The sequence below is a fragment of the Kogia breviceps genome, chromosome 19 (assembly GCF_026419965.1).
Source record: "Kogia breviceps isolate mKogBre1 chromosome 19, mKogBre1 haplotype 1, whole genome shotgun sequence".
Taxonomy (NCBI): Eukaryota; Metazoa; Chordata; class Mammalia; order Artiodactyla; family Physeteridae; genus Kogia; species Kogia breviceps.
In genome coordinates, this window is record NC_081328.1 from 42432064 (window position 1) to 42445740 (window position 13677).

Sequence of the window (13677 nt, forward strand, 5' to 3'; positions counted from 1 at the left end):
GTTTACCTCTAGCAGGTTTTAATATGTTTCTTCTTAAAAATTTCTCTTCTCCTGTCTTCTGTGACACTGTAGTCTCCTAATGTCCCTCTCATCTTATTGACTCTTCCTTTAAAACAAATGAGATATAATTGACATTGTGTAAGTTTAAGGTGTGCAATCTGTTGATTTGATACACTTATACATTGCAGTATGATTACCACCGTAGTGTTTAACTAACACTTCCATCACATCACATAAATATTATTTCCTTTTTGTGGTGAGAACATTTAAGATTTAGTCTCTTAGCAACTTTCAAGTGTATAATACAGTATTAACTATAATCACAATGCTGTGCATTAGATCCCCAGGGCTCATTAATCTTCTAATTGCAAGTTAGTATCCTTTGACCAACATCTCCCCAGTTCCCCCACCCCCCAACCCCTGGTAACCACCATTCTATTCTCTGTTTCTATGAGTTCTGCTTTTTTAGATTCCACATATAAGTGAGATCTTATAGCATTTGTCTTTCTCTGTCTGACTTATCTCACTTAAAGTAATACCCTCAAGTTCACAAATGACAGAATTTCCTTCTTTCTCGTGGCTAAATAATATCCCATTGTATATATACCCCTTCCTTTTTGGTCTTGTTTGCTGGCTACTTCTTTTCTGGATGACTTTTAAATATTAGTGTGATCCCAGATTCCATTCTGAGTCTCATTCTCTAAGGCTTTTCCTGAGTGATCTTATTGCTTTAAAATAATATCTGTATCCTTTTGACACCCTATTTATCTCAAACCTAATGTGTATGAAAAAGAATTCTTATTCTTTCCCTGGTCTTTCCTATATCAGCTGTTGATACCACTCTCCACCCAGTTGCTCAGGTCTCAAACCTATAAGTTCTTCATGGCCCCCACCCCCTTAGACTGTTATTCAATTCATCATTAAATACTCGCAGCTTCATGCTCAAAATGTATCCTGTATTTGTCCACTTCTCCTTATCTCTATCACTTTCACCCTTGTTGAAACCACTATCATTTGTGTGTGTGTGTGAGCTACTACAATAGCTTCCTAACTGCTTGATCTTCAGAAAGTTCATTATCTACATAGCAACAGAGTGATCTTTTATACTTTTGCAATATGATAACTTCACTCCCCTGTTAAAACATTCCAAAGGTTTTCTATTGGAATTTTTTTTTTTTTTTTTTTTTTATGTTACTCGGGCCTCTCACTGCTGTGGCCTCTCCCGTTGCGGGGCACAGGCTCCGGACGCGCAGGCCCAGCGGCCATGGCTCACGGGCCCAGCCGCTCCGCGGCACGTGGGATCCTCCCGTACCAGGGCACGAACCCGTATCCCCTGCATCGGCAGGCGGACTCCCAACCACTGCGCCACCAGGGAAGCCCTGGAATTTTAATCAAACAAAATTTCCTTCCATGGCCTGCGGTGGTATATTAAAGAGGAAGTAGTTATCCAGGAAAGAATTTTGGGGGGAGATATAGAGCAAAAGCTATTTAATTCATGGTTTTATCAGTTGGACATGTGTGTGAATTCAGCCTTTTGTAAATCTATAGTTCAATGAAAGTTATTCTTTATAATGATTATTTAGGGGTGCAGACACTATAAGTTCTTGAAATATTTTAGAATCTTCAAAGATATACTTAATTTTGTGTTACTTTATTCTGCTTTAATATTTGAAAATTGGCAATTAGTTTATACTGTATTTGTTATTCTTCTTAACCATTAAAATCTCAATTCCTAGCTATTCCAGATAATAGTTTACTGTATTAACTTCTTGGACAAGTATGTTGTAAAACTTGTGTTTTATGTACCCTTTAGTATTGCCTGATGCTATTGAAAACCTCCACAGTCTTAGCAAAGAGAAGATGAGTGCTCCTGACCTGTGGAATACTCTGTCTAGTTTGAAAAGTAATTTTAAAAAGGATGAATTCCTAGCTGCACTGAAATTAGCAACAGTTGATGGTGAGTATTCCAAATACTAAAATTAAAAGATATATGGTTTTATCTTCTATCAATCTTTATTTGTCCTTGTATCTTGTATTTGATTGATATGCCAATATATACATTTAGGAAATATAAAGAAAACTCAGATTGTCCTATAGAAAAATATTAATATCTAATATATTATTACTCTACATTGATCAAATATGTATTGACTGTAACTGGATGAGGCCAGCAAGTTTGGCTCCTTGCTGATTGAAAGGCCAATACTCAAGAGACAAGTGTTGGTGGAAAAGGAAAAGTTGTTTTATTCGCAAGGCCAGCAGCCTGGGAAGATGGTGGACCAATGTCCTAGGACCATCTCCAAGTTGTTGGTTAGGAGACAAAGGTTTTAAAATCAGTGTGGGGGAGGGGGCTGCAGGGTGTGTGAACAACTTGTGCACAATCTTGGATTGGGTGGTATCAAGGTAAAGTTTCAGGCAACACCAATCCTCTGGCTTTAATTGGTTTGGGTTCTATGTGCTTGCATAGCAGTTTTTTTTGTTTGTTTGTTTGTTTGTTTTGCGGTACGCGGGCCTCTCACTGCTGTGGCCCTCCCCGTTGCGGAGCGCAGGCTCCGGACGCGCAGGCGCAGTGGCCACGGCTCATGGGCCCAGCAGCTCCGCGGCACGCGGGATCCCCCCGGACCGGGGCACGAACCCGCACCCCCCGCATCGGCAGGCGGACTCCCAACCGCTGCGCCACCAGGGAAGCCCTGCATAGCAGTTTTCATCTGAGGGGGGTATGCTTCCTGTAAAAACAACTGAGGAATATGTGTTAGGCCTTTATCAATATCTTCAAGGAACTGGGAGCTCAGTGACTCTGCTATGTGGCTGGTTTGTAGTCTAAATTATTACCAGTTTCCTGGCCCAACTGGTGAAAGTGGGGTGTTAAAGTCCCCTACTGCTATTGTGTTACTGTCGATTTCCCCTTTTATGGCTGTTAGCATTTGCCTTATGTATTGAGGTGCTCGTATGTTGGGTGCATAAATATTTACAATTGTTATATCTTCTTCTTGGATTGATCCTTTGATCATTATGTAGTGTCCTTCTTTGTCTCCTGTCATAGTCTTTATTTTAAAGTCTATTTTATCTGATATGAGAATTGCTACTCCAGGTTTCTTTTGATTTCCATTTGCATGGAATATCTTTTTCTATCCCCTCACTATCAGTCTGTATGTGTCCCTAGGTCTGAAGTGGGTCTCTTGTAGACAGCATATATATGGGTCTTATTTTTGTATCCATTCAGCTAGTCTGTGTCTTTTGGTTGGAGCATTTAATCCATTTACATTTAAGGTAATTATCGATATGTATGTTCCTGTTACCATTTTGTTAATTGTCTTGGGTTTGTTATGGTAGGTCTTTTCCTTCTCTTGTGTTTCCTGCCTAGAGAAGTTCCTTTAGCATTTGTTGTAAAGCTGGTTTGGTGGTGCTGAATTCTCTTAGCTTTTGCTTGTCTGTAAAGATTTTCATTTCTCCATCGAATCTGAATGAGATCCTTGCTGGGTAGAGTAATCTTGGTTGTAGGTTTTTCCCTTTCATCACTTTAAATATGTCCTGCCACTCCCTTCTGGCTTACAGAGTTTTTGCTGAAAGATCAGCTGTTAACCTTATTGGGGATTCCCTTGTATGTTATTTGTTGCTTTTCCCTTGCTGCTTTTAATATTTTTTTCTTTGTGTTTAATTTTTGATAGTTTGATTAATATGTGTCTTGGCTTGTTTCTCCTTGGATTTATACTGTATGGGACTCTCTGTGCTTCCTGGACTTGATTCACTATTTCCTTTCCCATATTAGGGAAGTTTTTGACTATAATCTCTTCAAATATTTTCTCAGTCCATTTCTTTTTCTCTTCCTCTTTTGGGACCCCTATAATTTGAATGTTGGTGCATTTAATGTTGTCCCAGAGGTCTCTGAGGCTGTCCTCAATTCTTTTCATTCTTTTTTCTTTATTCTGCTCTGCAGTAGTTATTTCCACTATTTTATCTTCCAGGTCACTTATCCGTTCTTCTGCCCCAGTTGTTCTGCTATTGATTCCTTCTAGAGAATTTTAAATTTCATTTATTGTGTTGTTCATCAATGTTTGTTTGCTCTTTAGTTCTTCTAGGTCCTTATTAAACTTTTCTTGTGTTTTCTCCATTCTATTTCCAAGATTTTTGATCATCTTTACTACCATTTCTCTGAATTGTTTTTCAAGTAGACTGCCTATTTCCTCTTCATTTGTTTGGTCTGGTGGGTTTTTACCTTGCTCCTTCATCTGCTGTGTATTTCTCTGTCATCTCATTTTGCTTAACTTACTGTGTTTGGGGTCTGCTTTTTGCAGGCTGCAGTGTCATAGTTCCCATTGTTTTTGGTGTCTGCCCCCAGTGGGTAATGTTGGTTCAGTAGGTTGTGTAGGCTTACTGGTGGAGGGGACTGGTGCCTGTGTTCTGCTGGATGAGTCTGGATCTTGTCTTTTTGGTGCGCAGGACCACATCTGATGGTGTGTTTTGGGGTGTCCTTTACCTTATTATGATTTTAGGCAGCCTCTCTGCTATTGGGTGAGTTTGTGTTCCTGTCTTGCTAGTTGTTTGGCATGGGGTGTCCCACACTGGAGTTTGCTTGTTGTTGAGTAGAGCTGGGTCTTAGTGTTGAGATGGAGATCTCTGTGAGAGCTCTCGCTGATTGATATTACGTGGGGCCAGTTGGTCTCTGGTGGTCCAATGTCCTGAATTTGGCTCTCTCACCTCAGAGGCTCAGGCCTGACAGCCAGCTGGAGCACCAAGACCCTCTCAGCCACACAGCTCTGAAGAAAAAATAATAATAATAAAATAAAATAAAAAGTTATTAAAATAAAAAAAATTAAATATTAAAATAAGAAATTTTTTTAAAGTAATAAAAAAAGAAAAATAAGAAAAGAGCAACCAAAGCAATAAGCAAATCCACCAATGCTAGTAAGTGGTAACAACTAAACTAAGATAAACAAAACATCAGAAACTAGTTAGTCGCATACAGCAAACTCTAAGTCTAGTTGCTCCCAAAGTCCACTTCCTCAATTTTGGGATGATTCTTTGTCTATTCAGGTATTCCACAGATGCAGGGTACATCAAGTTGATTGTGGAGATTTAATCCACTGCTTCTAAGGCTGCACGGAGAAATTTCTCTTTCTCTTCTTTGTTTGCACAGCTCCTGGGGTTCAGCTTTGGATTTGGCCCTGCCTCTGCATGTGGGTCGCCCTCTGGCATCTGTTCTTCGCCCAGACAGGAGGGGGTTGAAGGAGTGGCTGTTAGGGGGCTCTGGCTCACTCAGGCTGGGGGAAGGGAGAGGTACGGAATGCGGGGGGAAGCCTGCAGCAGCAGAGGCCAGCATGATTTTGCAACAGCTCGAGGCGTACTGTGTGTTCTCCTGGAGAAGTTGTCCCCGGATCACGGGCCCCTGGCAGTGGCAGGCTGCACAGGCTCCCGGGAGGGGAGGTGTGGATGGTGACCTGTGCTCGCACACAGGATTTTTGGTGGCTGCAGCAGCAGCGTTAGCATTTCCTGCCCATATCTCATGTCTGCGCTGATAGCCGCAGCTCATGCCCATCTCTGGAGCTTGTTTAGGTGGTGCTCTGCCTTCTGTGGGCAGACAGGGAAGGAATCCCCTTTCCTTGTGCACCCCAAAACAATGGTCTCTTGACTCTTAAGCAGTTCCAGACTTTTTCCCACTCCCTCTCATTTAGCTGTGGCGCACTAGCCCCCTTCAGGCTGTGTTCACACAAGCAACCCCAGTCTTCTCCCTGGGATCTGACCTCCAAAGCCTGAGCCTCAGCTCCCAGCCCCCACCCACCCCAGCGGGTGAGCAGACAAGCCTCTCAGCCTGGTGAGTGCTGATTGGCACCGATACTCTGTATGGGAATCTCTCTGCTTTGCCCTCTGCACCCCTGTTACTGCGCTCTCCTCCATGGCTCCGAAGCTTCCCCCACCCCACCCACCCCTTGTCTCTGCCAGTGAAGGGGCTTCCCAGTGTGTGGAAACATTTCCTCTTTCACAGCTCCCTCCCAGAGGTGCAGGTCCTGTCCCTAGTCTTTTGTCTCTGTTTTTTCTTTTTTCTTTTACCGTACCCAGGTACATGGGGAGTTTCTTGCCTTTCGGGAAGTCTGAGGTCTTCTGCCAGCATTCAGTAGGTGTTCTGTAGGAGTTGTTCCACATGTAGATGTATTTTTGATGTATTTGTGGGAGGAAGGTGATCTTTGCGTCTTACTCCTCCGCCATCTTGAAGGTCCTCCTGATAGTCATTAACTCTTGAGCCAGCCTTTTGAGACTCAGGGGAGGCCTGGGAGAGTAAAGCTTTTCTACAGATAAGAGGCAGGTGGAGGACAGTGGGCGGGGTGGGAGTGGGGGGTTCTGTCCTGGGAAGGTGGAAGGCCCCACAGGGTCCTGCTTGGTTACATGACTACTTTCAAGCTGTATAACATGTTACTGGAAAATAGTATATCCCAGTGAACAGTAGAACACAGAGGGGGTTGTTAGGAAATGTTTTATATTAACACTACTTGGGATAGTAATACTGTTTTGTTGAAATAAGCTTTTATTTAATTTGCTAGGAAAACACACCTGCTGGTGGCTACCACCTCTACTTAGTTAGCAAGTAAAAAAAGATTCAAACGAAACAAAAAAATAAAGTTCACAAAAGTACTGTAAAACAAAGACCATAGATTAAAATTTTAAAAATAAATACTCCATTATTTACTGCTGATATTCTGCATGTAGGAAAGAAAGAGTCCACAGCTACATGTGATCATTTCTACTCTCTCATATTCTTAGTACCTTGAAGTTACAAATGTACTTTTATACTTTTTTGTGTGGAATGTTTATGCAGGACTAGCCTAGTAACATGAGCATGTTGTCTGGGGTCTTTGTCAAAGAACCGTCTTTCTCTGTGAGTGTTGTTACCCCCTTTTCTCTGTTAAGCTCCTGTTTATTTGAGGCTGGTAATTTTGGACTTTAAGTATGTTGATTGTTTTCCCTATTGGTATATTTGAGGTGAGAAGGGTTGATGAAAACAGAAGGGTCTTAATTACCTGGTAATAGGGATTTTTCCCCCCTCTCTTTTCCTCTATGGCAAAGCTTCAGGTTCTTTTGATACAGCGAATGGAAGTTGTAGGCAACATGTATCAGAGAAAGTATTATATAGCATTTATTTTAATCAGACCAATAAAATAATATTTTATGAGTTATAAAAACTCAGCTATCAATAAAATTACTTTTTGTGATAATAAAACCCTATATATTGTATCCTATTCATTATTATATACTTGTGAAGCAAAAATACAGTGTGTAAAATGTAGATTATTTTACCATCTAAATCCAAATATATACATGATACTAAAAACTGTATGTGCACCCCATCTGTCATACTATTTCTTCTTTTAGCATTAAGCTTTCTGCACAAAGTGACTTAGTTCTTATTTTAATGTGGTGGTTTGCAAAGTTTTGAAATTTGTTATTTATTTTTTTGTTTATATTTGGTGCTGTTAAAGTAGTAGAATCCTTTTGTTCCAAATGAAATCTTGTGGAGTACCCCAATATATAAAACATAAAAGTTGAGTTTCTCTGACCAAAGTGGGTAGAATGACCAAGTGAACTGCTAAAGCATCTCAACACATCCTTAGAAATGTGAGAAAGAACTTAAAAATTATTGTCCTGAGGTAATCTTTTGACCAGGGTATGTTAAAAAGAAAAAAACAAATTTAGGTTCCCTCTAACTAGTGAATTACTTCTTGGCTATTGTTGGTATTCCATATTGACTCCTCAATATTTTAAAGTATATTTAAAATTTAAAAATTAATTTTATAATGGTTAAAAACAGCATTGAAAAGTAGGATAGGTATGTATCATTTGGCAAATTCAGAAATTATTTCCAAATATCAAGTTATATAGCTTTTGAGTCCCTCCTGTTTCTGCTGAAAGACCTAAATGAAGAGAGTTGGGGTTGAGTCAAAATATGTCAAGATGATCGGGAAAGTAGTTAAGGGGAATGTGAGAGACTGAATCCATAGGCTAGGAATTATATGGAGGAAATAATTATAGGCGTAGCTAGGCATAAGGCCTCAGATGTTCTCTTCTTTGCTGGTTTCTCCAGCTTTACTTGTTTTAGATTTTTAAACTTAAACTGATATGTATGTGTTCTATTCCTCCTGACTCTAACCTCTGATGGGGTTGAAATTAGTTTAATAACTTTGTTTTCTTTTGGGCTTGACAACCTGACAACGAACTTGTCTTTATGATATTGCTACTTTTGTGCAATATCTGTTCAAATAAGATCTGAATATTTATTTCAGGCTCTGACTTTGAAACCTGGTACCAGTTGTGATTAACCTTGCTTTGGTGGTTTAGCAAAGAATGAGCCCCAAATTCCAAAATCTGTATCCACCCACATGTCTTTTCATAGGATGTATTTAAAGGTGCCCAAGGAATCTTTTCTAAAACCTGTAGTTGCTTTTCTGTTTCAGCATACTTAAGAACTTAGGAACAAATGGAATTATAGGTCACAGAGATTTGTGTCCCCTGGTAAATAGGCCCAAACCTAGATGCAGATTTTGTTAGATCACCTCCTGGTGTTATCAACACCTGATCACCTCAGATGGCTCGCTGTTTTGTTTTGTTTCTTTCTTTCTTTTAGAATTCTAAGTAGCTGAACTTAGTTGTATTTGAAAATATGTGCTGGATTCAGAGGGAGCTCCACTTAGGTGACTGAGTTGCAATGCCTACTACTTACTTTAAGCTGGTCTTTAAGCTGCTATAAATTGAAGACACTTAATTGAGAAGGTCTTTTTGTAACGTGATCTTAGAAAATTTGATTATCTTGCCTTGTTGGTTGATGTGAGGCTGGTAGGAGATTATCCATAGTGATAAGTGTATAAAAGAATCATGGGAAATGGGATACAAAAACTCTTCCTATTCCTTCTCTACCCTTTCTCCCCACATCAGAGAGATACCTGACATATTTAAGGCAGAGCTCTTGTAGTTAGGGAGATATAGGGCCCTACTAAAAGACAGAAGCAAAAAAAATGCAATAAAGACACATGCTTTTACTATAGAGTACAGTTCCTAAAAATTCAAGTGTTAATTTAAAAACCAAGGAAGATAGAAGATAAGAAATTATTAATTGTAGCTATATGTGTGTATGTATATTTCCAATTTTATTGAGTAATAATTGACAAATATAATTGTATATGAAGTGTACAATATTATGATTGAAAGATACAGTGGAATGATTACCAAGATCAAGATAATGAACACATTTACACCATCACCTCACATAGTTAATTTTTTGTGTGTGAGTGGTGAGAATGCTTAAGATCTACTCTCAACAACTCTCAAGTATAAATTACCAGATTGCCATATTTTTAACTATAATCACCATGCTGTATATTAGATTATCTGAACTTATTGTTCTTTTTCTTTTTTTGAACTTATTATTCTTATAACTGAAAGATTGTGCCCTTTGACGTACATTTCCCCTCCCCACCCCCATCTCTTCTATGATTCTGTGAAACTGGCTTTGTTTATTTTTAAATTCCACATATAAGTGATACCCTACAGTATTTGTCTTTCTCTGTCTGGCTTATTTCACATAATGAAATGCATAATGCCCTTCAGACTTATCCATGTTGTCACAAATGGCAGAATTTCCTTCTTTTTTATGGCTAAATAATACTCCATCGTGTATATATAATTTTAAAAAGTGAGACTGTTGGATCATATGTTAGTTCTATTTTTAATTTTTTGAGGAACCGCCATACTTTAAAAATAATAACTGTACCAGTTTACATTCCCATCAACAGTGTATAAGGGTTCATTTCCTCCATATCCTCACTAACATTTGTTATCTCATGTTGATAACAGATGTGAGATGCTATCTCACTGTGGTTTTTTGATTTGCATTTCCCTGATGACTAGTGATGTTAAACACCTTTTCATATACCTTTTGGTCACTGTAGCTATATATTTAAACCTTAGGCAGGCTCTTATCTGCTGGTGATACATTTTGCTGACTATGCTGTATTCTAGTCTATGATCATAAACTATAGCAATTCTAAATCCTTGGAATTTTACCATTGCAACTAAAGAATAAAATATCTAGGAATAAACCTACCTAAGGAGACAAAAGACTTGTATGCAGAACACTATAAGACATTGATGAAAGAAATTAAAGATGGTACAAATAGGTGGAGAAATATACCATGTTCTTGGATTGGAAGAATCAACATTGTGAAAATGACTCTACTACCCAAAGCAATCTACAGATTCAATGCTATCCCTATCAAATTACCACTGGCATTTTTTACAGAACTAGAGCAAAAAAATTCACAATTTGTATGGAAACACAAAAGACCCCAAATAGCCAAAGCAATCTTGAGAACGAAAAATGGAGCTGGAGGAATCAGACTCCCTGACTTCAGACTATACTACAAGGCTACAGTAATCAAGACAGTATTGTACTGGCCCAAAAAGAGAAATATAGATCAATGGAACAGGATAGAAAGCCCAGAGATAAACCCACACACATATGGTCACCTTATCTTTGATAAAGGAGGGAAGGATATACAGTGGAGAAAAGACAGCCTCTTCAATAAGTGGTGCTGGGAAAACTGGACAGCTACATGTAAAAGAATGAAATTAGAACACTCCCTAACACCACACACAAAAATAAACTCAAAATGGGTTAAAGACCTAAATGTAAGGCCAGACACTATCAAACTCTTAGAGGAAAACATAGGCAGAACACTCTATGACATAAATCACAGCAAGATCCTTTTTGACCTATCTCCTAGAGAAATGGAAATAAAAACAAAAATAAACAAATGGGACCTAATGAAACTTAAAAGCTTTTGCACAGCAAAGGAAACCATAAACAAGACCAAAAGACAACCCTTAGAATGGGAGAAAATATTTGCAAATGAAGCAACTGACAAAGGATTCATCTCCAAAATTTATAAGCAACTCATGCAGCTCAATAACAAAAAAACAAACAACCCAATCCAAAAATGGGCTGAAGACCTAAATAGACGTTTCTCCAAAGAAGATATACAGATTGCCAACAAACACATGAAAGAATGCTCAACATCATTAATCATTAGAGAAATGCAAATCAAAACTACAATGAGATATCATCTCACACTGGTCAGATTGGCCATCATCAAAAACTCTAGAAACAATAAATGCTGGAGAGGGTGTGGAGAAAAGGGAACCCTCTTGCACTGCTGGTAGGAATGTAAATTGATACAGCCACTATGGAGAACAGTATGGAGGTTCCTTTAAAAACTACACATAGAACTATCATATGACCCAGCAATCCCACTACTGGGCATATACCCTGAGAAAACCATAATTCAAAAAGAGTCAGGTACCACAATGTTCATTGCAGCACTATTTATACTAGCCAGGACATGGAAGCAACCTAAATGTCCATTAACAGATGAATGGATAAAGAAGATGTGGCACATATATACATATATACAATGGAATATTACTCAGCCATAAAAAGAAATGAAACTGAGTTATTTGTAATGAGGTGGATAGACCTGGAGTCTATCATACAGAGTGAAGTAAGTGAGAAGGAGAAAAACAAATACCGTATGCTAACACATATATATGGACTCTAAGAAAAAAAAAATGTCATGAAGAGATTAGTGGTAGGACGGGAATAAAACACAGACTTACTAGAGCATGGACTTGAGGATATGGGGAGGGGGAAGGGTAAGCTGTGACGAAGTGAGAGAGTGGCATGGACATATATACACTACCAAATGTAAATTAGATAGCTAGTGGGAAGCTGCCGCATAGCACAGGGAGATCACCTCTGTGATCGCACCTAGAGGGGTGCGATAGGGAGGGTGGGAGAGAGGGTGACGCAAGAAGGAAGAGATATGGGAACATGTGTATATGTATAACTGATTCACTTTGTTGTAAAGGAAAAACTAGCACACTATTGTAAACCAGTTATAGTCCAATAAAGATGTTTTTTAAAAAATTAAATTAAAAAAAATTAAATTAAAAAAATAATTTAAAAAAATAAAAATAAATCCTTGGATTAATTTTCCCTGTTTCAGACTCAGAAAACAAAGCTGCCTCTGTCTCCTGTATGTCACTTTTACTTTGTAATCTAGTACTTACGTGCTCTTGTGTAAGAAATGGGTGTAAACATCAGTCAGAAATTATAGCTATAGAAACATCTGACATTGGAAAAAGTGTTGTTGTTGTTTTTTTTGCAGTACACGGGCCTCTCACTGCTGTGGCCTCTCCCATTGTGGAACATAGGCTCTGGACACGCAGGCTCAGCGGCCATGGCTCACAGGCCCAGCCGCTCCACAGCATGTGGGATCTTACCGGACCAGGGCACGAACCCGTGTCCCCTGTATCGGCAGGCGGACTCTCAACCACTGCGCCACCAGGGAAGCCCGGAAAAAGTTTTTAATCTGGCATTTTTATCTTCAAACATTTGAAAGGCTAAACAAACTGAGATTTGTCTCTTAGTTTTATTTCTCAAGATATGGATTGCATAGTTTCTCTTGACTAATGGAAATGAAAACCTCAGCCTGACTTCTGTAACCTTAAGATTTATTCATTCCATAAAATTAATCTTTTGGTCACTCAACAATATGCAAAGGAAATATAATTCTTATGAGTACATCAAATAATTCACATTTGCAAGGATTGCTTTATTGGATCCAACTTTTGCTTCAGTGAGGCTGATTTATCTTAAATGTTTTTCTTGCAGAGGTGACAAAGTACAAATTGAAGAATTTGCAAAAGTGATAAAGGATATGCATGATGCCTCCAGGTTAGAAGGTAAGTATTGGATTACTTGTGACTGTTAAATTTACTTTTATTGAAGGGATGCCTTTTTGTTTTGTTTTTTACCTTTTCTGATTCTGCTAATTTCTGGTTAATATGTTGGCATTGATCTGTTTATAGGTAGGCAAAACTTGGCTTTGATTAAAAGTTGGAAGCTTTCATAATGAAAGAAAAACGGCTCTTTCTAGAAAGGGGTCTGTTTAAAGCTATTTTTAATCCTTTTTTTGTTTCTGGGGCGTTATGTGAAGTCAGCTACTGGCTTTAAAATTTTTCCAGATATGAATATTCTGTATATCATCTTAAGCCTCAGACTTAGGACTCCATCCTGTGTATAGACTTCTATATTATACAATTTCTAAATATTTTGATTCTTTAATATTTATTTATTAATTTTTTTGGCTGTGTTGGTTCTTCATTGTGGCATGCGGGATCTTCTTTGCGGCGCACGGGCTTCTCTCTAGTTGTGGCATGCAGGTTTTCTCTTCTCTAGTTGTGGTACAGGCTCCAGAGTGCATGGGCTCTCTAGTTTGTGGCACGTGGGCTCTTTAGCTGAGGCACACGAGCTCAGTAGTTGTGGTGCACGGGCTTAGTTGCCCCAGGGCATGTGGGATCTTCGTTCCCAGACCAGGGATCGAACCCACATCCCCTGCATTGGAAGGTGGATTCTTTACCACTGGACCACCAGGGAAGTCCCTTGCTTCTTTAATAGAAATTCCACATGTTCCTTTCTTTAGTTTTTGTTAAAAACCAGAGAGACCAGGCTTCCCTGGTGGCGCAGTGGTTGAGAATCCGCGTGCCGATGCAGGGGACATGGGTTCGTGCCCTGGTCCGGGAAGATCCCACATGCTGCGGAGCGGCTGAGCCCGTGAGCCATGGCCGCTGAGC

At 39.2% G+C, this 13677-nt stretch overlaps 1 protein-coding gene across 1 annotated transcript in view; it reads left to right on the forward strand.

Annotated features, from left to right (window-relative positions):
• EFCAB13 (EF-hand calcium binding domain 13) overlaps nt 1-13677 on the forward strand; it is a 70322-nt gene that overhangs the window by 22300 nt on the left and 34345 nt on the right. The window contains 2 exon segments of the mRNA XM_067020473.1: nt 1814-1961; nt 12716-12786. Of these exon segments, the coding sequence (XP_066876574.1) occupies nt 1814-1961; nt 12716-12786 (219 nt within the window).